This window comes from Mus caroli, unplaced genomic scaffold (assembly GCF_978045245.1).
Source record: "Mus caroli unplaced genomic scaffold, Mus_caroli_1 scaffold_18, whole genome shotgun sequence".
Classification (NCBI taxonomy): Eukaryota; Metazoa; Chordata; class Mammalia; order Rodentia; family Muridae; genus Mus; species Mus caroli.
The window spans coordinates 41,063,747-41,090,145 of record NW_028227273.1 but is presented as its reverse complement, the minus strand read 5'-3'; the positions used below and the strand labels follow the sequence as shown (position 1 = coordinate 41,090,145).

At 42.6% G+C, this 26,399-nt stretch overlaps 1 protein-coding gene across 1 annotated transcript in view; it reads left to right on the top strand.

The window, feature by feature from the left end:
• The window catches only part of Kat2b (lysine acetyltransferase 2B), a 100,303-nt gene that overhangs the window by 42,453 nt on the left and 31,451 nt on the right, over positions 1-26,399 (top strand). Inside the window, exons 3-6 of the mRNA XM_085833154.1 lie at positions 7,905-8,050; positions 12,966-13,058; positions 14,884-15,065; positions 20,996-21,187. Coding sequence (XP_085689280.1) covers positions 7,905-8,050; positions 12,966-13,058; positions 14,884-15,065; positions 20,996-21,187 — 613 coding nt within the window. The remainder of the gene's footprint in view (positions 1-7,904; positions 8,051-12,965; positions 13,059-14,883; positions 15,066-20,995; positions 21,188-26,399) is intronic.

Sequence of the window (26,399 nt, the reverse complement as noted above, 5' to 3'; positions counted from 1 at the left end):
TCAGAAGCCAGTTTTTAAGACCAGAAAGCAAGAGATACACGAGGCGAGCAAGTGCAGCTGTAAGTTTTGTTGCTTTGGAGTTCTGAACACTGTCAGCTTCGGAGGATCAGACTCCACCAGTGAGTGATGAGCTGTCAGGATTGGTTTTAAAAATAAATTTATTTTTATTTTATGTGTATGAGTGTTTTACCTTCATGTATGCATTTATGTGCATGGTGCTGCCAGAGGCCAGAAAAGGACATCGGCTCTCCTGGAACTGGAGTTACAGTCCGTTATGAGCTGCTATGTGGATGCTGGGAGCTGATCTTAACTTCTGAGCCATCTCTCCAGCCTTCAGCTTTGTGAGGAAGTTGTGTGTGTGTGTGTGTGTGTGTGTGTGTGTGTGTGTGTGTGCGCGCACATGGATGTGGGAGTGGGATCAATCTCTGTGCTCTTCTTCAGGAGCCCCATTGTTAACTTCGCTTCTTTTTATTTGTTTGTTTTTTTGAGACACAGTCACATTTTGTAGTCCTGGCTGGCCTGGAATGTGGGATTACAGGTGTGTCCCCCCACCCCAGAACTACCTTCATTTCTTTTTGAGACCAGGTCTCTGGGATACCCAGGAATCCGTGGTCTTTACCTCCCCATTCTGAGATTCCAAGCATGAGATTCCACCACATGCTTGGATGATGTTGACGATAACGATCACCATTTTTATTTATTTATTTATTTATTTAACTTCTTTTTCACTGTCTTCCAGCACCAGACCAGTGTCATCAGCTTCAATTGACGTTTTCAGTGCAAAGGACAATCCTTTGTTATTTAATATTATGTTCATCTTTTCAGTCTATCTGCTTTCTAAGGAAAGTAGAGGTTACTTCTGAAGTCTGGTCTTTTTTTTTTTGTAATCACGATTCTCTTGCTTCAGCTCCTACTACTGAAAAGACAGACACCACGGGCCGAGGGCTTTTGATCTTTGAAAAATACGACATAATAAAGTATTTCGTTTGTTTGAACGAGTGTCTCATGTAATGCTGGATGGTCTTGAACTTCTTTCTGGTTTTCCTGCCTGCTCCCAAATTCAGGGATGGAAAGTCTCCGCTATTGTGACCAGCCACCTTTAAGTTTCAGCTGCATTCAAAGTGAGTCCAGCCATGTGCAGGTTTCAAGGTCTCAGGGTTACAGGCAGGAAACTTGGTTTATTGTCCTTCTGCACAGTACTTTTTTCCTGAAGGCTGCCTCCCCGGCTTCAGATCTGGTCGCCCATATACGTCATGCCTTTCTTCTCTTCTCTTCTCTTCTCTTCTCTTCTCTTCTCTTCTCTTCTCTTCTCTTCTCTTCTCTTCTCTTCTCTTCTCTTCTCTTCTCTTCTCTTCTCTTCTCTTCTCTTCTTTCTTTCTTTCTTTCTTTCTTTCTTTCTTTCTTTCTTCCAGGGAATTCTTAACCTCCCAAGCCTAACAATGTCAGAACTTATAGAGAAAATACAGGTGTTTATAGAGATTGGCTGGATGCTTCCCTGTGTATGATTACAAATATTACCTGTTTTTCTTAACTGCCATTAAAAGTTGCGTTGCTTACAGTTTAGGATATATTCAATTCCTTGGGTAGAATTGGGTTTATTCCTTAACTGGTAAATAGTTTTAAGTTAAATAATATTTGAGGCGGGGAGAGGGACTCTGGGGGAGGTTAGGGGGAGGGAGAAAGAGGAGGGTTAGCTGTATTGAGTTGCATTGACTTACAGATGTGGTTTCATATCTTCGGCTCTGTGAGTACAGTGTTTAAAACTGAACTGGGCCCAGTGAGACTAACAACACGTTAAATGGGGCTTACTGATAGAGTCTGAGGTATAAAATGAATACTTATTTTGAAGATGGACTTCCTCAAGTGAATGTAAACTAGATGTAATTGGCTTCTTTACCTTTCTATTGCTCTGATAAAACAACACCATGACTAAGGCAACTTAAAAGAACAGTTTTAGGGGGTTGGAGAGATGGCTCAGTAGTTAAGAGCACTAACTGCTCTTCCAGAGGTCCTGAGTTCAATTCCCAGCAACCACATGGTGGCTCACAACCATCCGTAAAGGGATCTGATGCCCTCTTCTGGTGTGTCTGAAGAGATCAATGGTGTCTTCATGTTATATTTCAGGTTATACTTCATGTTCTGTTTAGAGGGTTAGACTCCATGATAAAGGAGCAAGGGCACAGTACAGGAACAGCTGAGAGCTCACAACTGGATTTGCAATGAGAAGGTGGAGAGTCTTTTGAAGCCCACCCCCAGTGACATTCTTCCTCTAACAGTGTGGCACTACCTAATTCTTCCCAAGCCATTCTACCAACTATTCAAGCATATGAACCTACGGGTTCCATTCTTTTTCTAACATGGAGTATGTGACAATGTTTTTGGAGTTTGAGCTATTTTAAGCCAAATGTATGGTTAAAATAGCCTTTGTCTATTTCTTTGACCTTTTCATATGCTTTGGGGGCATGGCATCAGAAGTAGGACTGGAGCAAACCCTACTCACCCCCACACTAAATTACAGCCATGATGGGTCTTCTTTCTATTTCAAATATTTATTTATTGTGTATGTGTGTGTGTGTTTGCGTGTGTAAGAAGGGACGAGGAGAAGGCTCTGAGTAGACCCTCAACCTTCCCTTTACTGAGATGAGGGCTCTCTCGTTTCTGTTCATTGCTGTAATGGCCTAAAAGCCTCTGGTCCAGGTTTATGTGAAACCTTTAACCATAGGCGCCACCTCCTCAGGACTCCTCAGCTCTTCCTGTGCCTTGATGTTTATTGTTTTGTTGTTTTGCCTTAGTTTAAAATAGGGTTTTCTATAGCTTAGGTTGGCCTGGGCTGCCTGGACCTTCCCCGCCTCACAAGTGTTGGAGCTATGGGCCTGCTCATCACAGCATTTCTTTCCCTTTACCATTCTCGGTGCTGTTATGGGAACACTGACATCTGAAAGCTGGTTCCTCTGAGTTCCCATTGACCACTGTCATCGACCACATCCTCTCACGGGTGCTCTGACTCTTAGGTCTACTTTTCCCATTTCAAATTTGTGATTAGGAAAGAGAAACAGTGATTAAATGATCAGTCTTTTGCCCGTTAGTGTGTTAACAGTTTTCTTTGCAGGTGCTAGTTTTCTAACCTTTGGACATTGTGGGCATTACTTTCACCTCTTCTAGCTAAGAGAAAAATGGATTTCTAGGCAGTGTGGTGGCACATGACTTTAATCCCAGTGCTCAGGAGGTATGGGCAGATAGGTTTCTGTGAGTTCACATCCATCTAGGCCCACTTACTAAGGTCTAAGCCAGCCAGGGTTACATGATGAGGCCTTTTTCAAAAAGGAAACGTAACAAACTAAAGACCCCAAACTGACTACAACAAACTGATCTGTGCTGCTTCCAAATTGCTTAGACACTTGGTGCTTGCTTCTGGTGCAAAGGATCAGGGACACACTTGTTTCCAGTTCAGCAGGTCTCAAAAGAGTTGGCAAGCTAGCCTTGAGAAGTCCGGGTGAGTGTACTTAGTGGAACTTAGCGAAGGTCACAGCACACAGAGCTATGGGTCTGCTGTACTTGGGTCCCCTGTAAGGTAACAGCTACACTGATTCTCAGCAGCAGGTACACAGCTGGTACCTCATGGCTTGCTGAACCCGGGAGAACTGGGAAGTGATTGTGATTGGGGGATGTATGGTGTGAAATTCCCAAATAATCAAGATAAAAAATATTAAGTAAAAAAGTATTCATTTATTTAATCACATGATTTTTTTTTTAACTTGAATGTATGTATGTGCACTGCATGCTTGGAGTGCCCACAGAGACCAGAAGAAGGTGTCGGAACACAACTCCACCGACACAGACTAGAATAACCGACAGTTGTGAGCTTCCATGTTGGTGCTAGGAACTGAACCCAGATCCTCTGGAAGAGCAGCCAGGACCAAATCCACTCGTTTAACACAGGCCCTCACAAACTCCGTAAGCCTCTGCACAGCATATAACAGACCATTAGTACCTGATTTCTTTTAAGGCAGTAGGAAAAGACGGGCATCCTCACAACGTAGGCAGAGGAGTTGGCAGTGCTAGAGAGGACAGTATCTGTGGAACGTAATGGCCGACACCTAAGGCATCCAGTCAGTGCAATAGAGTACCAGCAGTCATTACTGTTTTACAGCACGGTCTGGATGAGAATCCACCCATTAAGGCAGTGGTGGAAGGCCAGAAGACCCTTGCACATTACTGCTTCACTGTGCTGATGAGACTTCTCGAGGGGTAGGAAGAACTCACCACAGGGAGTAGCACACTTCAGACAGGCTTGGCAGGAGCTGGGACTTGACACAATTATAGAGTTGAAACCAGCCAGGGCAATGAAGTACACAGTGAGACTTTGTCAAGGGGAAAACAAGGCAAAAGCCAAAACCAAAACCTGGGCTTTAAAGTGCATGCTTGTAATTCCTGCAGTTGGGAGACAGAGGCAGGAGGATTGCCACAAGTTTGAGGCTCACAGGCCAGCCTCGTCTACAAAGCAAGTTCTAGGACAGTTGGGGCTACATTGTAAGACTTGAGAAAATCAATTCAACAACACTTCAGGAAAGGAACTAATTACATTTTCATTTATTTCTAAGGCTATATATAGTTTGCATCCATGTGCGATTACAAATGTTTATAAACAGGAAAGTTACTGTTCAAAGGTGGTGGTACACACTTTTAATTCCAGCCCTTGGGAGTCAGAGGCAGGCAGATTTCTGTGAGTTTGACACCAGCCTTGTCTTCATATCAAGCTCAAGGCCAGCCTGGATTACATACTGAGACATTGTCTCAAAAATGAATGAATAAATCAATAAATAATTTGGGGCATGGTGATACAGACCTTTAGTTCCAGCATTTACGAGGCAGAGGCAGGTGGATCTCTGTCAGTTCAAGTCAAGCCTGGTACAGAGAGGTAAAGCTACACAGGTAAAGCCTGTCTCCAAGGAAAAAACCAAATAAGTTAAATTAAAAAAAATGACCTATGTACATTTTATTTTTTATTTGACTACAGTATGTGGCTATCTCACTTATGACATCATGCTCAGAATTAGACTTCATGTAAGTAGAACAATATTAGGTCACTTTTTTCTTAGGTCGTCTGTGCAGGGTCTTCCTTGAGGTCCGTCGGAAGCCTTCCAGGGACGGACCTCATTTTGGAGATAAATAGGCTAAAATTTTTATGTCGTCAGTTAATTGCAGAAATCCTTATTTCCTGGTGTTGCCACTCAAGGCTGGCCTTGTGCTTATCATTCTCCCGTGTAAGCCTCTTGTGTGTATAGGTGTGTGCCTCTTGGTCTTTTGCTCTCCCTAACTCCTGTCACCAGCTAGCTTCTTCAAATGGCAGTCTATCGGGAGCCTCTAGCCTCCCTATCTCAAAATCATAAGGGTGCTACCAGCAAGGTCAATCGGACTCCTAAGACAATGTGACAGTCATCCTGAAATGATAGCTGGCTTGGCTCTGTCCTCATCTTCCTCCCCATCAGCCACAGGATTCAGTCATTCTTTGTCACTTTCCAGAGCTGCTGTATTTTCTTAAACTCCAGACTGCCCGCTCTGTTCCCAGGGTAGTCTGAACATGGCCTGACTCAAACAACCCACATCTCTCTGAGATCCTAAGATCACTCGTCTAAGTTTCTCTGTCCTTGCTCCTTTATGTAAGTTGTTCAGATGCATCAGAAGCTTGGAGGGGGGCAGGGCTCACATTTATGCCACACTTCTCATTCTTTGGGGCTGTGTGCTAGAATTGAATGTGATAAACTTATCTCTGGACTCTAAGCATTTAGTTATCCTCTACTGATAGAGGATCCTCTACTGATAGAGGATCCTCTACTGAAGGAGGCACCCAGGGGTGCCTCTTTCTAACCACAAGGCAAAATTCTTCACTGATAAGCAACTCGTTAAGTCCTAAAGAACCACTAACTACAAAATTAAGGAAAAAAATTAGTTTTATTTATTTATTTTTCATATGTATGGCTATTTTGCCTTTTTATATGTCTGTGCACCACATGTGTGCCTGGTCCTTGTGGAAGCCAGAAGACATCAAATACCCTAGAACTAGAGTTACAGTTGTTTATGGACCTTTTTGTGTGTGCTGGGAATCGAACCTGGGTTCTGGAAAAGCAAATAGTCCTCTTAGCATCTGAGCACTGTATTCAGCCTCCTTAAGTCTTTCTAAAGCAGATTTTTGATGTAAGCAGTCATGCTTTGTTTTGTTGTTTTTTTTTTTTTAATCTATTTTTGTCTATTGTTTGCATATCTGCTGAGGAATGAACTCAGGAACCCCTGCATGCTAGGAAAGTGCTTTGGGAAACTACACCAGTGATTTTTAAGACATGGGTCTTGGGGCTAGAGAAATTGCTCAGCCATTAAGAGGACTTTCTGCTCTAATAGAGGACCCGGATCCTATTTTCAGCTCATAAATGTTTGCTAATGCTAGTGCCACGGTGTCCCACCCTCTCTTCTGGACTCCTTGGGTAACAGGCAGATGTATCATATATATGCATATGTGTAGGCAAACATATACACAAAAGAATAAATAAATAAATAAATAAATAAATAAAATCAAAGAGATGATCTTTATGCTTGAAAACTGCCAAGAGAGTGGATTTTAAATATGTTCTCACTACTAAAACTCCTCTCCCTCCCTCTCTCTCTCTCTCCCTCTCTCTCTCTCTCTCTCTCTCTCTCTCTCTCTCACACACACACACACACACACACACACACACACACTGCAGGCAAAGATGGAAGCAGAAGCAGGTAGATCTCTCTGAGTTTAGAGCCAACAAGGTCTACATAGTGAATTCTAGGCTAGCCAAGGCTACTTAATGGGACGATGTCTCAGACAAATTAAACAATACCCCTTCCCCCAAGAAAGATAAAAATTAGTAAATTTCAACATAGAAATCCTTAGTAGTTAACCCGGCACAGGGGAGTTCAGCAGGATGACATATGAAGCCATATGATATGTGGTGACATGTGAGCTAGCCTGGGGAACATAGAGCCTAGTTCATCTGTAGCAGCAGCAAACCTCAGATGCTGGAGTACCAACGAGGTTTTTCTTACTCTAACTAGTTTTTACGTAGCATGCAAATAATGGGATTCATGGTGGCATTTGATACTATGTACCATTGTACTGTGTCCTAATCCAGGACCCCTCTGAGTTTTATTCTGTAATCCAGGTTCTTCCTAAAGTCTAAATTCTCCTGCCTCAGTTCTCCTGCATGCTGGGATGGCAGACATTCACTATGCCCAGCTCATCAGTTCCTTTTCAACTTGATAACGCAAGGGTGTAGTTTTGATGCTTGTGAATTCAAATGTGTTCTCTGGATTTATTCAATTAAGAAGATTACAGAGACTGCTTTGGCCTCTGTAATTTTTGTTGTGTGTGTGTGTGTGTGTGTTGCTACAGTATTTTATGGAGTCAGACTGTTTGGAGCTGGTTCACTCCTCCTACAGTGTCAGATAAGGAGATTGAACTGAGGGTGTCAGTCTTGGATATAAATGTCCTTACCCACTGAGCCAGCTCACTGTCAGCCACCATATGCATGCATAAGTGTGAACATGCTATGACACATGTGAGGAGGTCCGAGGACAGCGTTTAGGAGTCTGTTCCTTGCACTGTGGGTTCTGGGTATTGAACCTGGGTCATCAGGCTTGTGTGGCAAGAGTGTTAACTTGCTGACCCATCTTGCTGGCTCCACTATTTTGTTTTTGTATTTGGGACCTTGCTTTGTAGTTCATGTTTGCCTGGAATTTGCATCCCCTCCGTCTCAGCCTGCCAAGGGTTGGGATTTCAGGTTAGTGCCATTATGTTAGGTGATAACCTGGTTTTCTGTGGATGATGTTTATGAAGTCTCTTGACTTCTTACACCTCTCTCTTCCTTTGGTCTTACCCTAAGCTGCTCATGTTTCTCACTTGGAGAATGTGTCAGAGGAAGAAATGAACAGACTCCTGGGAATTGTGTTGGATGTGGAGTACCTCTTCACCTGCGTCCACAAAGAAGAAGATGCAGATACCAAACAAGTGTATTTCTACCTATTCAAGGTGAGAGCTTAACCTTTTATTTATTTAATTACATTTAATTGCATACTCGTGTGTGTGCAGGAATACACGTGTACTCGTGCATATCGTGGCTCAGATATGGAGATTAGAGAACAGCTTATGGATGTCATTTTTCTCTTCCCCACATTGGGTTCTCAGGGATTAAATCAGGTGATCAGCTTTGGTAGCAAACATCTTTCCCTGCTAAACCATCATGTTGGGTTCTTATTACTGTTAAAATGACTTATTTTAATTAATTAATTACTTAATTACTTAATTAATTTTTGTTTTTCGAGACAGGGTTTCTCTGTATAGCCCTGGCTATCCTGGAACTCACGCTGTAGACCAGGCTGGCCTTGAACTCAGAAATCCACCTGCCTCTGCCTCCCAAGTGCTGGGATTCAAGGCGTGTGCCACCACTGCCTGGCTGACTTATTTAATTTTTAATTATGTGTACATGTGTTTGTCTGTGTAGGAATGTGTGCACATGAGTATGGGTGCCCACAAAGGCCAGAGAGGCTGTTGGGTCCCTTGAAGCTGGAGTTGTAGGTAGTTGCGAACTGTCCAACATAGATGTTGGGAATCGAATTCAAGTTCTCCAGAAGACATGCAAGGGATCCTAACCACGTAACCATCTCTCCAGCCCCCTTATTTTTATTTTATGACACATTGTTTTACTGGCCTTAAACTCTCTGTGTTGCTGAGGCTTACTTTAAACTGACCTTCCTGCCTCTCTACCTTCCAGGACCTAGAATCTAGGTGCCACCATACTGAGTGTGAGGTGAGATTTTTGCATTTCCAAAGCCTTTTATTTTCCTGTCATCATGCCTATGATCCCAGTGCCACGTGCAGTTTGTGGGTAGAAGGCACTCAGCTCTGTTCTTGCAGTTCTGCTTCTTCAGGAGTCTCTAAAATGCCTTCCTTCACACGGTGTGCAGAATTAGACAGCTTGATTCACATATACTCATAGATTTCTTTCCATCCACCAAACGGGTGCTTAGCACAGCCTGTATTAGAGATGGCACTGAGGTATCTGGAAGGACAGAGCTGTAGCAAGACAAAGTTCTTCCAGCATGGAGTCGCATGTCAGTCAAGGATATGGTCAGTGAATAATCGGGAATGGTTTGACAATGTTAAAGCCTGTGAAGGGGGGAAGGGGCGGCTGGAGAGATGGTTCAATGGTTAAGAGCACTGACTGCTCTTTCAGAGGGCCTGAGTTCAATTCCCAGCAACCACTTGGTGGCTCACAACCATCTGTAATGGGATCTGACGTCCTCTTCTGGTGTGTTGAAGACAGGTACAGTGTACTTCATATACATAAAATAAATCTTAAAAAAAAAAAAAAAAAGCCTGTGAGGGACAAAAAGCCATTCCTGCCAGGGAGGTTTGCAGGCAGAGTCTGTGGCATGAAGTCACAGCAGTGAAGCCATCAAGGTAGAGCCTGGAGACAGGTATCAATGGAAGGAAGGGCAACTTCTGGGGAAGTCTGACTGTCCCCAAGCTGCCTCTCCTTCATTCACATGGCTGTTCACAGGTGATGATGGAGGACACCTTGTCACAACCTCATAGGAGGTGGCAGAAGGACAAGTAAAACAAGAACCCTGAGTTGGAGAGATGGCTCAGTGGTTAAGAGTACCTACTACTCTTTCTGGAGCTCTGGGTTCAGTTCCCAGCATCCATGCGGGGTGGGTTAACAACTGCCTGGAACTCCAGCATCCAATATGCACCCTTCTGGCCTCTGCAGACACCTGTACACATGTGTGCATATACACACATGCAGCCAAAACATTTATACACATGAAAAAAGAAGTCTTGTAAGGAAACACACAGAGAGACCTGCTTTTTAGATCTTTGCCAACATTTATTGTGTAATCCTTGTAAAGATGTTAGGAAACACATCAAAACAGAATGCGTGGCCAGAAACATGTGCCCGTGTCTGTATTTTCTTTTCCTCTTTTTTTTTTTTTTTTGTTGTTGTTGGTTTTTCTTTTTCTTTTTTTATTTTTTGTTTTTGTTTTTGTTTTTCGAGACAGGGTTTCTCTGTATAGCCCTGGCTGACCAGGCTGGCTTCAAATTCAGAAATCCACCTGCCTTTGCCTTCCGAGTGCTGGGATTAAAGTCGTGCACCACCACACCCAGCTTGTTGTTGGTTTTTTGAGACAGGGTTTCTCTGTGTAGCCCTGGCTGTCCTGGAACTCACTTTGTAGACCAGGCTGGCCTTGAACTCAGAAATCTGCCTGCCTCTGCCTCCCGAGTACTGGAATTAAAGGCATGCGCCACCATGCCCGGCACTCACCCTCTTTTTTTTTTTTTTTCTTTTGGAGACATGGTTTCTCTGTGTAGCCCTGACTGAGCAGGAACTTACTCTGTAGACCAGGTTGGCCTAGAACTCACAGAGCCCTGCTTGCTTCTGCCTCCTGAGTGCTGGGAGCAAAGGAGTGCACCACCACGACCAATACCCAACTAACCTCTCCTCTTTGGTCACGCTTTCTTTTTCTCTGTAGTGATATGTGTGTGTGTGTGTGTATTTTGCTTGTATGTATGTCTATATACTACATGAGCACAAGGTACATACCAGAAATTTAGCTATGTTCATAGCTCACAAAAGCTGTCTTCTTTTCATGAGAAGTACTGCATTTAAATTATTTTTAGTTTTTACTTTTTGTGATAGCGGGGATTGAGATCAGGGCTTTATATATTACTTTGTATTCCAATATGGACACGTGCTATTTTGAACTGCATTCCAGCCTCTGCTTATTGTTTTGTATGGCAGAGAGAGCTAAGTTATTCACTGAGATCCCTTCTTTGCCATAGCTGCTGGGAATCTCAGTGGATTCTCTACAGGATTCTTGTCTTTATCTAAACATTTGCTCTGTAGTTTTCCCTTCTCTTTGTTCATTTGTTTCTTTCCTTCTTTTGTTCATTACTTCCCTCCCTCCCTCCTTCTCTTCTTTACTTATATTTTCTACTGTATTAACTGAAGGAGGGGGAATGAGTAGAAGACAGAAGCGGGAAGGAGAATCCAGTTTTTAGTTTTAGGGTACTATTGGAAAATTACAGACTGGGATGAGATGGGTGGGAGAGTGAGTCACACAGCATCCGCAGGATAGGCCCCTCAGGTGGCAGCTTGTGGACATGGCTGTGGGGCTGGAGTCATTTGACTCAATCAACCCTGGCAGTTTGTAACTGGTAGTGCTTCTTTGGCAAAATATCTTTGTTGAGGGAAAACAAGGACTGTGTAACTTCAGCTGGTGTTTGTCTCGGAGCAAGTGACCCTGCAGCTTTCCTTGCCTTGCAAGTCAAGATGCTGTCAAGGCGTTCCATCCTGTTGGCCCTGTGGCTTGCAGCCAGTGAGCATTGGCCCAGGCTGTAGGTCTCTGGCCTTTGCCCTCCCTCATTTCCAAACAACAGGAGAGATATATTTGCATCTAAAGTCAGAATCCAAGATAGCCAGTGTTCTCTTCTCTCTCAACCATCCCCTTTTCTTTCTTTTTCTGAGACCTGGTCTTTCTATGTAATTCAGGCCAATCTTTTTGTTGTTTTTTGAAAGAGGATCTTTCTGTGTAGCTGTGGCTAGTCTGAAACTCACTAGGTAGCTAGGGCTAGCTTTGAACTTGTAACAATCCTTACTGCCTCAGCCTCCTGAGTACTCAGATGGTAGCATGAGCCATGGTGCCCAGTTTCCAGTTCTATCCCTTTATATTTGAGAAAATAGGTTCACTGTCTCCTAGTTCATATCGATTTACCAAAAAACTAACCATTCAGTTGGATCCAGTTCCCAAGGGGCTGAGCTAGGAAAGAAGAGCTTATTTAACTCTGAAAATAAACACAGGAACTGGAATTTCTTGCTTTTAAAATTCATGATAAATCCCGTTTAGTTTTGTTTTAAGATGGAGTCTCGTGTAGCTTTAAACTCACCACGTACCTGAGGATGGCCTAGGCACTCTGATCCTCCTGCCTCCACTTCTGAGGTCTGGGATTCTAGCCAGGGCTACAATTGCTTCACACTTCATCTTTAGCACTGCAAACACACAGTGTTTACCTTTATTACAGCACATTGAAAGGATCAGTAACTTCTCCACATCCATAATGTATATGGGTCCCCTAGATGGTATTGGGCTCTGAGGGAATATTCCCTTTTCTGTTCCCCTTTTTTTTCTTTGGAGCCTTTGATTCTCAGGCTGGAATTAGAAGCAGTGAATTTGGTTTGTGGGCCCAGAGAACATGCACCTGGCATCTACAGACAGAGAAGGAGTGGAAAAAGACAGAGGTAGAGAAAGCTTCTGAGCCTGCGCTCCTGCCCTTGGCCTTATGTATGCAGAGTGGAGCCTGCTTTTTCTAGTGTTTAAGACTCTGAGAGCCTCAGCTACCTGTGGTGGCCTCAATGAGTCTCACTGGGCCTCTGGGTCCCTAGCAAGCAAAAATGGGAAAGAAGGGGAAACTGGAGGAGTAGAGTGGTGTGTGTGTGTGTGTGTGTTCAGTGCAGGATAGTCCAGACACTGCTCAGAATTGAGAGGTTGTTTAGCTCTGTTTAAAGGCAAGAAGGCAAGTTTTTGGTATCTAGGAGTTTGAGTATTTGACTTAAAGATTAGTTCTTCTATATGTAGCTAAGTTGGTGATTTCTCTTAAAGCTTAAGTATATGTGGGCTAAGGGGGGGGGGAAGGAAAGAAATAGATGTAGTATGGGATGTATTTGTGTGTGTGTCTATGTGTGTACGCATGTGTGTTTTAAATGCTAGATACGTGTTAATTACAGTACTTGAAAAGTTGAGGCTGAGAAAGAAGGGCCATGAGTTCAAGGTCAGCCTGGGAGACCCTGTTTCAAAAAACCAAAACTTGGACCACATAACTACAAACACACCATTAAAAAAAAGCCTTTCAAACTAAAGTTTGTTTTAAAAAAATGATTTCTTTGCAGCTCTTGAGAAAGTCAATTTTACAAAGAGGAAAACCTGTGGTTGAAGGCTCCTTGGAGAAGAAGCCGCCATTTGAGAAGCCCAGTATTGAACAGGTAAGCATATTTAGAGGAACTCTTTTTACATGCATTTAAGGCTGAAGGCCCTGCCAGGTTTTGTTTGCTAGGTTCAAACCTGGAACCAGTTAGTCAGCATATACCATTAAGCTACATTCTAGCCTGAAGATTTTATGCTTCCTTCAACATTTCTATATAGTTCTTGTATCCATCCCCACCTAGCTTCAAGATGTTCCTACAAATAGGGGCTGGTAAGATGGCTCAATGGGTAAGAGCGCTGACTGTTCTTTCCAAAGTCCTGAGTTCAAATCTCAGCAACCACATGGTGGCTCACAACCATCTGTAATGGGATCTGATGCCCTCTTCTGTGTCCCATGTACATGCCCAGTTTCATGAATATTCTATTCTGGCTTTTGTCTTTTGGGAGTGTTGTTCACTTAGACTCCACTCTGTATGTAGGAGAATTGAATAGAACATGTAGTTAGTAAGAACTCATAAAACGTGCCTTTTCATGCTTTTGAGATCTAAAAATGAAGGCTTTGTTTTTTTATTTGGCACTGTCTGAAAAAGCCTATTGAGGAGAGGGAGTTCATTAAAGATGTGGTAAACATTGTAACTGGGTGGGGGTGGAGGTGGGAGTTAATTCTAATCTAGTGATGTTTCTGTTGCTGTGATAAAGTACCTGATTTCTGCTGTTGTGATAAAATACCTGATTTCTGCTGTTGTGATAAAATACCTCATTAAAAAAACAACAACAACCAGTTTCTGAGAAAGATGTTTATTCAGTTTACAATCCAGATTGCAGTTCTTCATAACAGGAAGTCACAGTGGCAGGAACTCCAGGAAGCTTATCATATCACATTCACAGTCAAGAGCAGAAAGAAGTGAATTCATTTAGGCTTCCTGTGTTCAGTTTTGTTTACTTATGCTTAGGCAGATCAGAACCTCAGTCATAGGGAATGGTGCTACCCACAGTGGGCTGGCTCATCCCACATCAGTAAACTGGATTAAGACCCTTTGAAGCCATGCCCAAAGGCCATCCAGTGTAAACATTCACTCTCTAAGACTGTTTTCCCAGGTGATGACTGTAGGTCAAGTTGACAGCACTAACCATCACAATATGATACCAGCGTTGTTACAAATACATGACTTTTTGTAAGAATAAATTTTTCTTTTCTTTTTTCCTCCTCCTCTTCTTCATCTTTGGTTTTTTGAGACAGGGTTTCTCTGTGTAGCCTGGCTGTCTTGGAACTCACTGTGCAGACCAGGCTTGCCTCAATATCAGAGATCCATCTGCCTCTGCCTTCCAAGTGCTGACATTAAAGCTGTGCGCCACCACTGCCTGGCTGAGAATATGTTTCCTATTGATTCTAAACTAGTAAGACTTCTTGTTCTTTTATGTGACGAGATGGGAATGTTTTATAGAAAATTTAGATCAACCTATAACTTTCTCGGAAAAGTACACATTTTAGTGGTTAGTTCAAGACAAGGTAGTGTTTAGTGAAAGATAAGGTAGCAAACTTTTAAAAATTTCACAGACTGAAACATTTATCCCAGAACCTCATTTGTTTAAGGGGTTTTTGACCCCTTCCCATGTTTGTCCAGGATTTGTTCTTTGATGCTTCAGATTGAAGTGGGGGCAAAATGATAATTCTGATTTTTTTTCTCTTGTAACTTCTTCCACTGTGGCCAGAGGGGAGATTTCCCATGGTAGTAGTGATTCTTTTTAAGCAAAGGGAAAACTTTCTTTTCTCTATTGAGAAATTATCTTTTTTTTTGCTAATAACCACTGAGGTAACTGGCTGTATTCTGAGTTAATATGGTTATATAGCTTCATGAACATGCTGTATTTCCATCTTTTCAGGGTGTGAACAACTTCGTACAGTACAAGTTTAGTCACTTGCCATCGAAAGAGAGGCAGACAACGATTGAGCTGGCCAAGATGTTTCTGAACCGCATCAACTACTGGCATCTGGAGGCTCCATCTCAGCGGAGACTACGGTCTCCCAATGATGACATCTCTGGATACAAGGAAAACTACACAAGGTAACTGAGTTCATATCCTGCAGCCTGGCTCCAAAGAGGACCTTTCAAGGCATGAAATTACTATTCACTTCTACTCTGCTCAGTGACTCCATTCACTCAGACAGCATGCCTATGTAGTTTAGTTTCAAGTTCTAGTTTTAATTAATTAGTTACTAATGTATTTATATTTATTTGTCTCTCTGCCCTGCCAGGTATATGGGGGTTGTAGAAACTGGCTTGTAGGGATCGGCTCTCTCTACCATGTGATACAGAGGAATATTACTCAGTCCTCAGGTTTGGTGGCAAGAACCATTATCCTCTGAGCCATCTTACTAGCCCTGATGGTATTTTAGATAAATTAAATTAAACAGGGTTAATTTAACTTCTAGTTTTTATTTCTTCAATGTGGCTACTATGTGATTTACAACATCTACACGAGCCAAAGACACATGCCTTTAAATCCAACATTTGAGAGGCAGAAGCAAGCAGATCTCTGAAAAGACCAGCTTAGTCTACATTAGTGAGTTCCATATTATATGCTCAACCAATGCTATATAATAAGACACTGTCACAAAGAAAAAAATGTTAGAACATGGCTTATATTTTTTCATTTAACTTTTTGCTTTTAATTTTAATGATTACAATATCACATAGTATATTGGCATGAAGGATAAATTAGAAAACAATTCTGCATGTTCATTTTCCAAAATATAAAGGCTTACATTCATCTTCAGTTAAGTAGCTGTGGGAAGAAATGTCCATTTTTATCTCTTTCCATGATATTCATACCATGTATGGACTTGTTTGAGACAGGGTGTATGTAGCCCAGGTATCCTTGAACTCACTATATAGCCCAGGTGAATTCTGAGATTACAGGTGTGTGCCACCAATCCTGTGCTTGTAGCTCTTACTGGAGAAAATCAAGAAAAAAAGGGACAAAAGAGAAAAAGAAAGGAAGAAAGAAAGAAAGAGAGAGAGAGAGAGAGAGAGAGAGAGAGAGAGAGGGAGGGAGGGAGGGAGGGAGGGAGGGAGGGAGGGAGGGAGGAAGGAAGGAAGGAAGGAAGGAAGGAAGGAAGGAAGGAAGGAAGGAAGGAAGGAAGGTGAATAATTAAAAAAAGAGGTGTGTGCATACCTGTGCTCTGAAGATGCTAAAAGTAGAGGCAGGATGATTGTGAGTTTCAGGCCACAGTCTTTAAGAGGGGGTTTGGAGGTTTGAGGTAGAATGGAAGGAGAAGAAAGAGAATTAAATGTTAAAGAAACACGAGTGATACTGCCATATTCTAGAAAACAAAGTGAAGCTGGGTGTGATGGTGTATGCCTTTAATCAAAGCACTTGGGAGGCAGATCTCTGAGTTGGGGGGGCAGCCTGAACTGAGTTTCAGGACAGCCAGAACTATACAGAGAAACACTGTCTGCAAAAAAAAAAAAACAACAAACCAAACCAAACCAACCAACCAACCAACCAACCAACCAACCAACCAACAAAATCAACCAACCACACAAACCCCAAACCCAAATAATTAGTAGAGGGAGGCACTTGGGAACTATCAAGAAATGGTTGGCACATAATAGATACTTAAAGAATGGCAAAACCAGAAATTGGGCTCTCAGTGAGCTCAGGGCTTATCTCTGGTCCCACCTTCCCCTATCTCTGTGAGCTGTAGAGCAGCCTTCTCTTTCCTGAATCTCAGCTTCTTGCTCTGTGGAGTTGTATTCTGTGGGAAGTTTGCACTGCTGTCTGGCATAAGCCAGTTAACAGGGAAGATTTTGGGTTTTGTTTTCGCCTGCCTCCCCCACCAGTGCTATCTAGAACACAGTCTGCCAATGTGGGGTTGTCAAGACTGATGGACAGTTGAACTAGAGTGTTGGTATTTGAGTGAGACTTTTGAAGCTGTCATAGAAACAGGAGAAGAGTCCTTTGGTGCTCAGCTTCCCCCCTGGACCACCAAAGGTGGAGCCAACCATGTGAAGAGAAACCTGCCCAGAGACAGTGGATATGTCCCTGTATGTCCTGGGACCTGTTCATTTCTAGACCAAGAGCCTCTGTTTATAACAGGAGGGAATGCAGGTAGATGCACTCACCTCAGCTTCCTCCATCATGCCCTTTGATGAAAGGAAGCAGGGAGAGAAGAACCCAGCAAAGTTGAGGGCAATTGAAAAAACCAAACAAACAGACCATACTTACAGAACACTATTACCGTAAAAATGAATAAAAATGAGGCAAATGGGATTCTCTGTGGTGAATAAAGGTCTGAAGCTTTATTCATTGAAAAAAGTAAAAAGCAACCTGAGATGGCACATATCTATAATCTTAGTCCCAGGGATGTGATCCCAGGAGGGTCAGGACTGCAAGGCCAGACAGCTACAGGAGACCCCACCTCAAAATACAAAATAAGTGAAACAGATTTAACAGAATTGCTTGGTACTCTTTTTTTTTTTTTTTTTTTTTGGTTTTTCGAGACAGGGTTTCTCTGTGTAGCCCTGGCTGTCCTGGAACTCACTTTGTAGACCAGGCTGGCCCGGAACTCAGAAATCCGCCTGCCTCTGCCTCCCGAGTGCTGGGATTAAAGGCGTGCACCACCACGCCCGGCGGAATTGCTTGGTACTCTTATGAGTAAAAGAAAAGGTGTTTTAAGTTTTAAATTATTGTTTAGTCAGTTGTGGTGGTTTGTGGATCTTGGTGTTTGAGGCTAGCCTGCTCTACACAGCTAGTTCCAGGCCAGCCAGGGCTACACAAAGAGACCCTATCTCAAAACCAACCAACCAACCAACCAGCCAACCAACTAACCAGATAATTAAATCTTTTATTATGATATTCATAAACCATCATTTTATAGCAGAAATGCCAGTTTCTTGATTGTCAGATACCTATAATTCATTTTAGACACAAGCTAGCACTGCTCAGATACAGATGTGAAGCCCAGATGGGGGCCACATGTGCAAAATAGTACCTACACTGTATGAATATGTATATATGTATGTATATATACATATAGGTCTATCTATCTATCTATCTATCTATCTATCTATCTATCTATCTATCTATCTATCTATCTATCTATCTATCTATCTATCATCCATGTATAGAGAGGAGTGAGCTGAGAGAAGATAACAGAAGTAGTGTAATGTTTTAAGACTATGAATTTGGGGAGATTGCTCAGTGGTTAACAGCATACACTGCTCTTGCAGGGGACTGGTGTTTGGTTCCCAGCACTCATAACCACCTGTATGTAACTCCAGTTCCAAGGGATCCAACACTGTGTTCCTCCTCAGGCACTAGGCACACATGGTGCATATACATAAATATAGGCAAAACGCTATAACATACATAGACTAAAATTTAAAAAGAAGAAAAGGTTGTGGATCAAGGCAGATATAATAACACCAATGCGCTTCTTCCCAAGGAGTGACTCATGTTTGTAACCCCGGTGCTTAGGGGTCTGAGGTAGCAGTTTTGCCTGAGTTCAAAGCCAGGCTACACTATAGAGTAAAGCTGTCTCAAAATATGAGGGGTAGGGTGGGACGCAAGCAAAAAGCTTTTTCCTTCTCTTCTACCCATCTTCTCTCTTTCCCTCCCTCTCTTCCCCTTCCCTGGATAGCTCAGATTGGTGTTGAACCTACCATTCTCCTGCCTCAGCCTACCATGTAAGGAGAATTATAGGTGTGTATGATCATGAAAGTCTTCCTGCTAAGAGACACAGCACGGCTCCATTGTCCCCTACATAGGATCATCTGGGGTTAGATACAGAGTGAGGCCACCTAGGTGTACAGCAGCACACCATTCATTCCTGCCCTGGCTTCACCTTACCTGTTAGTGTCCTCATTGGATGGAGGAAGGTTGTTATTTTTTATTTTTATTTTTTTTTGGATAGCAGCCCTGGCCTGGAAGAGGATGGTTTGCACAATGACACATTCCCATGGGGTCTCCCATACTTACTGCTACACTCTGGGAATCCCATGATCTCTGCTTACTGCTGTTTCTGGGAGTAGCAGAGTCCACATCTGTAGACTGGAAATCCAAGGGACGGTTTCTGAATCTTTTCATTTTCGAGCACTAGCGTTGAAGGAAGTTTTCTAAATTTGATGGCCCCCATGGTCAGCTCGCTGCAGACTCTGGTCAGGTCAAGCAAACTGGGTTTCTCTTCTATCCCACAGTGCTGAAAGCAGCCTTGACTTTGAGGCTGCAGAGTATACCTAGGTGACAGATGGTCAAAGCTTCTTACTTCCTGCACCTGACTGGGTTTTGAACAGTCTTAAAGCTCTTTATCTTCCTCCCACAGCTTTGGCAGTAAGAGAGTGTCATCTAGGCAGTTCATTCATTCATTTGTTCATTCTGTATATCATAAAAAAGAAAAGTGTGTGTGTGTGTGTGTGTGTGTGTGCACGTGCATGCGTGTGTGCTTGCATGTATTTGAGAGGAACACAGTATTAATATGTAGCTAGCCCAGACTGGCTACAAACTTCCGTGATCCTCCTCTCTTGGCCACCTGAGTACTGCAATCACATGGGTATGCCATCATGCCTATAGGTATTTTATTTGTTTTTATTACATTTTATTTATGGTGTGTGCGTGAAATGTTGGTTGTTAGGCTTGGCAGCAGGTGATTTTCCCCTCAAGTGACGCCACATAAGGAAATGCCTCTGTTGCCTTTCCTGTTTGTTTCTCACTCACATAGCTTATTTATTTATTTATCTATTTATCTATTTATCTATTTATCTATTTATCTATTTATCTATTTATCTATCTATCTATCTATCTATCTATCTATCTATCTATCTATCTATCTATTTATTTATTTTCAGTTCTGGGCTCAAATCTAGGACCTTGCTCATGCTAAGTGAGCTTTCTGCCTCTGAGCTACATCACAAACCCACTTTATATACATCCTTAAATTTTTTTTTTTTAGTTTTAAGTACTTCATACTATTGAAATATCTACACCTACCAAATAACTTAAAGAAAGAAATCATTTTCCAAGTCTCTGATTAGACAAGGTCCTTTAGGCCAGTGAGATGTGATATACACATTTTTCAGGTGCTTACTAACAATCTTTAAAAATAGGATGTTTCAGATTAGTAGGTCTTCTAATTGATGTGATCTATTTGAATCTGACTTTACATGAACAGTGACAGGAGTATACCTTACAGTACATCTGATTATGCCACATTTTGGCTTCCTCCGATTCAGCAACCCATGAAGGCAGCCATATTTCCTTGGTGTTCAATGTGTTAAGTATAAATTCTCCTCCTTGGTCCTCAGGAACTTCTGTCCTGCATGCAGGGATGTTGGGCTCAGTCCTCAGTACTCTTCCACTTTAGCGTCTACAGTGCTGGGATTATTGGACATTGCTCCCATCAGTATAAGCTCAAATTATACTCTGTACCTTACTCATGCTGTCTCATTCTATAGAGTCCAGTGAAGTAGTTGTGACTTGTCTCTGTTTTATAGGCAAGAAGGTGGGCACTGAACAGTGTAGTGTATCCATGTAGTTAGTCAAGTGGCATAGCAGTATTGGATTCCAGGCTCCCTGCACAACAGAACAGGAAGAGGCCTACAGGTCAGCCAGCTGCTCTTATCGTGTACTCACTTCTTGCTAGTAATCTTGTTGGTTGATCTTGCTGGCTGGTATTGAAGGCCTTGTTTCTTCCCCTGAGCTTCATTGTCTAGAAGGTCTTTGTGATAGGATGTTTGGATGGCTGGGGCTTGATGGCTTCTTTGTGATTGGATGTTGTGGATGGCTGGGACTTGATGGCTTTTTTGTGATAGGATGTTGTGGATGGCTGGGACTTGATGGCTTCTTTGTGATAGGATGTTTTGGATGGCTGGGACTTGATGGCTTCTTTGTGATTGGACGTTGTGGATGGCTGGGACTTGATGGCTTCTTTGTGATTGGATGTTTTTGGTGGCTGGGACTTGTTGGCTTACTGATGGAACTTGTCTCCTTCTTGCAGGTGGTTGTGCTACTGCAATGTACCGCAGTTCTGTGACAGCTTACCTCGGTACGAAACCACAAAGGTGTTTGGGAGAACATTGCTTCGCTCGGTCTTCACCATCATGAGACGACAACTCTTGGAACAAGCCAGACAGGAAAAAGACAAACTGCCTCTTGAGAAACGCACGCTAATCCTCACACATTTCCCAAAGTAAGGGGTGGTGCTTATGGGATTTTGCTTTATCCCAGGGCCTGAGGATGTGGAGAATATGCTAAAGCCTGCTTAAGTAACAAAATCATGAACATCCGAGTAGATCAGTGCTTTCACGGACTCCTGTGGTTTAAATAAGACACAGAAACTTCTAATAATTTAAAGCTGTTGGCCTTTTGCTGGGACAGTCTCTCAGCTAGGTCATCTAAATTTATCCTAACTTCTCTGCCATCCAGTCTCTTCCCATGCTTCTCACTTCCTACTTACAGTTCTTTCAGTTCCTTCATGCCCTGCCTCTACCTTCTCTTTGAGTGTCCTTCTTCTTCGCTCCTGCTTCTCTGAGGGGAAGCCATCAGCTCTTTATTATAAAAAGCCATACTCTAATCTGAACCAATCAGCATCAAGACAATACCCATTCATTTCTTAGGGTTGCCTTTAGGCTATGAGAGCTGCCTGACCTTCATCTTTTGGGCATGTGAGAAAGGACAAGCATTTACATATAGAAAACCTGGTGGTGGACCATAGAAATGAGAATATCAAAATCCTTAGTGTTGTGATCAAATGTGTGTACCCAGCCATTATTAATTTTTGTGGTACTGACACTGGAATTGAATTTAGAGCTTTTTTTTTTTTTTTTTTTTTTTTTTAAGACAGGGTCTCTCAATGTAACAGTCCTGGCTGTCCTGGAACTCACTCAGTAGGCTAGATTGGCCTCAAACTCACAGAGATCTTCCCCCCAAGTGCTGTGATTAAAGACCTGTATGTTTTGTTTGTTTGTTTGTTTTCCTTTTTGTTTTGTTTTTTTGTTTTTTGTTTTTTTGTAGTCCCTTGCTAAATTGCTCAGACTGATCTTGAAGTGGTGATCTTTCTGCCTCAGCCTCCTGAGAACCTGGGATTCCAGACTGGTGCCAGTAGGTCTGGTTTCCTGTACTGGTTTTCTAACAAGTGCCTTTCCACTACGCTCTGAATTGTTATAAGATTCCTCCCTTGTTTTTCTTTCTCTCTTTTTCCAACCCCATTGGTTAATTTCTCACCCACCCTCTTTTCTCTGTTTCCATCCTTTTCCATATTTCTCTTTCTTCTCTCTGAATTGAAGTGGGGAAAAAAGTAATCTGTGGTGACATTGGTCTATTTCTTGTTGCTGGCCTCCAGTTGCTGTTGAGATGTGGTCGGTTGACTTAGTGTGCTGTGAAATCCATACAGCAGCTCCCCACTGGTCTCAGTTCAGACCCTGCTCTTTAGTAGTCATGGGAATATGGAATGCTTGTTCAGTCCCTCTGCACTTTGCATGTTTCCATGGTGCGATGGATTCTATTTCACAGTGGCCTTAGGAGGCTCAACTAAGGGCATCAATCCCTCACCACACTGTCAAGTAATGAGAGCTGTGTGACAGGGGATTCCTAATCACAGCAAGGGTGAGGCGAGTCAGTGTGAAGTTCCAGAAGCTCCAGGAGCAGGACAGACATGGGTGTAAGGGCCTAGTCAGTACACAGTGACAGAGGCGCTGGATCTCCCAGGAGCTGGAGTTGCAGGCAGTTGTGAGCAAGCTTGATGTGGGTCTGGGAACTGAACTTGGTGCCTCTCTACAAGAGCAATGAATGGTCTTAAGTACTGTGTCATCTCTCCAGCCACAGAAAAACTGAATTTTTAATATCAAAGTATGCAATTTGTATCTCATGAAATATGTTAACAGTTCTTGTTTTGAGACATGGTCTCACTCTGCAGTCTAGGCTACCTTTGAATTCACAGTTTTTCTTTTATCTCAGCTTTTTTAGTGCTGGCATTCCAAATGTGCATCACCAAATCTGACTCTAAACAGTTTTAATTTTTAAGAATAAGTTAGGTTCAGGGTTGCCAGGTAGGGATCAACTAAATTAAAATATGTAGCCAAACCTTATATGGAAAGCTGTTACTTTGTAAGCCTATGAAACAAATAGAAGTAAAGTAGCAAACACACACACACACACACACACACACACACACACACACACACACACACGAAGACACACATGCACACCACCCTCACCAATAGTGATTGTTTTCTTTCTTTTTTTTTTTAAAGATTTATTTATTTATTGTATGTGTGTACATTGTACCTGTCTTCAGACACTCCAGAAGAGGGCATCAGATTTTTGTTATGGATGGTTGTGAGCCACCATGGGGTTGCTGGGATTTGAACTCAGGACCTTTGGAAGAGCAGTCGGTACTCTTAACCGCTGAGCCATCTCTCCAGCCCAGTGATTGTTTTCTAATTGAGATTACTGATCTCTCCTTGACTGTTTAATCTGAATCCAAAGGCTGATTTAGAGAATCCTGCAGGTATCCTTGAGAGGCTGGGGTGGAGCATCCAGCATTGGCAGTATCATCTTTTTTCTAAGAAAGCCTGAATCTGAGGTGGAGGCATGGGTACCAGGGAGCAGGACTCCAGTCATGTAAGATATAGGGTTCCAGATGGAAGGACAGGCTGCATGCCACCCTAACTAGAAGGGGTGTGACTCTGATACTGCTGCGTCACAGAGGCCACCTGTTAGTCCTCTAAAGCTCCCTTCCTCCACATTAAGGCCATTTCACACCTAGTGTTTCTAATTTGCCACTTAAGTAGCATTTTTGCCTTCAGATCATCTCTGTCAGGGGAGAGAGAGTGACCCTGAGCTCCACAACAGTTATAGTGCTAATAGAGAAATTTTAATTACTTCATATAGTGACAGGTTTTTGTTTTTTGTTTTTTTTTTTTCACATAGCAAAATTATTTTGCTCTTTGTAGATATTTGCTAATTATAGTGTGTTGCTCCCTCAGCTCCCAGTTCTGGCGTGCTAGTGCACTGAGCTGAGAAATCAAGGCTGGTTTCTTTCTTCTCTGTTACTAATGGTAGGTTAAGACTACCACCCACCTCTCCTTTGAAATCCCCTTTCATCGAATGCATCAGCATTCTAGGCTGTTGGGGGCTTATACTTACAGTTGTGACTGTGAAAGCATACAGGTTGAAAGTCGGAGGTGGTCTTTAAGGCTCTGGGGATCTGTATCAGATTGAGAGCTAGGACCTATTTCCCTGGAGCACAGTGAGGGCTCCCTGCTTCTCTCCTGAGTTTCACACCATTCTTCCTATCTTTATATGCTGCTTTTTCTTTCACTGATTTATTATTTATTTTCTTATTATTCCTTTATTATTTATTTGCTTTTTATTTATTCTTCTTTCATACATTACACCCTGAATGCAGTTTTCCCTCCCTCCACTCTTGCCACTTCCCTCCCTCTCCCATATTATTTATTTCTTGAGATAGAGTCTCAACATGCAGCCCTGATACATCTCGCTGGTCTGGAACTTGCAATGTAGACTCTGCTGTCTTGAACTCACAGAAATTAGCCTGCTTCTGCTTGCTGAGTGCTGTGAACAAATGCATGTACCCGCTATCATTAATTTTTGTGGTACTGACACTGGAGTTGAATTTAGGGCTATTTTTTTTTTTTTTTTTAGACCAAAAAAACCAGCCCTGGCTGTCCTGGAACTCACTCAAACTCACTCCAGGCTGGCCTCAAACTCACAGAGATTTGCCTCCCAAGTGCTGGGATTAAAGGCCTGTATGTTTTGTTTGTTTGTTTGTTTTCCTTTTTGTTTTGTTTTTTTGTTTTTTGTTTTTTTGTAGTCCCTTGCTGAATTGCCCAGACTGATCTTGAAGTGGTGATCTTTCTGCCTCAGCCTCCTGAGAACCTGGGATTCCAGACTGGTGCCAGTAGGTCTGGTTTCCTGTACTGGTTTTCTAACAAGTGCCTTTCCACTACTCTCTGAATTGTTACAAGATTCCTTCCTTGTTTTTCATTCTCTCTTTTTCCAACCCCATTGGTTAATTTCTCACCCACCCTCTTTTCTCTGTTTCCATCTTTTTCCATATTTCTCTTTCTTCTCTCTGAATTGAAGTGGGGAAAAAAAGTACTCTGTGGTGACATTGGGCGATTCCTTGTTGCTGGCCTCCAGTTGCTGTTGAGATGTGGTCGGTTGACTTAGTGTGCTGTGAAGTCCATACAGCAGCTCCCCACTGGTCTCAGTTCAGACCCTGCTCTTTAGTAGTCACGGGAATATGGAATGCTTGTTCAGTCCCTCTGCACTTTGCATGTTTCCATGGTGCGGTGGATTCTATTTCACAGTGGCCTTAGGAGGCTTAACTAAGGGCATCAATCCCTCACCACACTGTCAAGTAATGAGAGCTGTGTGACAGGGGATTCCTAATCACAGCGGGGGTGAGGCGAGTCATTGTGAAGTTCCAGAAGCTCCAGGAGCAGGACAGGCATGGGTGTCAGGGCCTAGTCAGTACACAGTGACATTGGTGGTGGTTTCTGGGCCAATGACTTCCACATAGACAGCTGGAATCTGCTGTGTACATCATCTGCTTAGTACTCTGTAGCCAGTGCCCTACCAAGCTACTCAGGGGTAAAGGAGATGTTTATAGAAACACAATCTGTATTTGAATACACAGGAATGTCTATCTGAATCCATCTCTTGCATCATAATTCTAATGCATTTTGTAACTGAAGTGGGAACCCTGCTGCTTAGTGAAGGTTGCTACAGGTGACTGATGCTCTGGTGATGAAGTAATGGTATATTTTATTTATTTATTTAAAACGTTTTTATTATTATTTTTTTTTTGTGGGTGATTTGCCTGAGTGTGTATCTGTGCACCATGTGCATGCGTGGTGTCCACAGAAGCCTGAAGAGGACACAGCACTGCAACTGAAGTTTCAGATGTTTGTGAGCTGCCATGTGGGGGCTGGGAATTGAACCTGGTTCCTGTGGAAATGCTGCCAATGTTGTTCTAGATCACTCAGCCATTTTTTTCCTGCCCCTATTTTTAATTAAAAATATTGTTATTAACTCTTTGTTAATTTCATATATTTTGATCATTTTCATCTCCACTAACTCCTCCCAGATCCACCCTTTGTCTCCTCTTTTCTTTTTTTCTTTTTTTGTTTTTTTGAGACAGGGTTTCTCTGTATAGCCCTGGCTGTCCTAGAACTCAGTCTGTAGACCAGGCTGGCCTCGAACTCAGAAATCTGCCTGCCTCTGCCTCCCAAGTGCTGGGATTAAAGGCATGCACCACCACCACCTGGCTTCTCTTTTATTTTTAAATGACCCACCAAGTCCAATTTGTACTGCCCCTATACTTCTTATTGTGGGGATATCCACTGGAACATGATTGACCTACCAGGATCCAGACC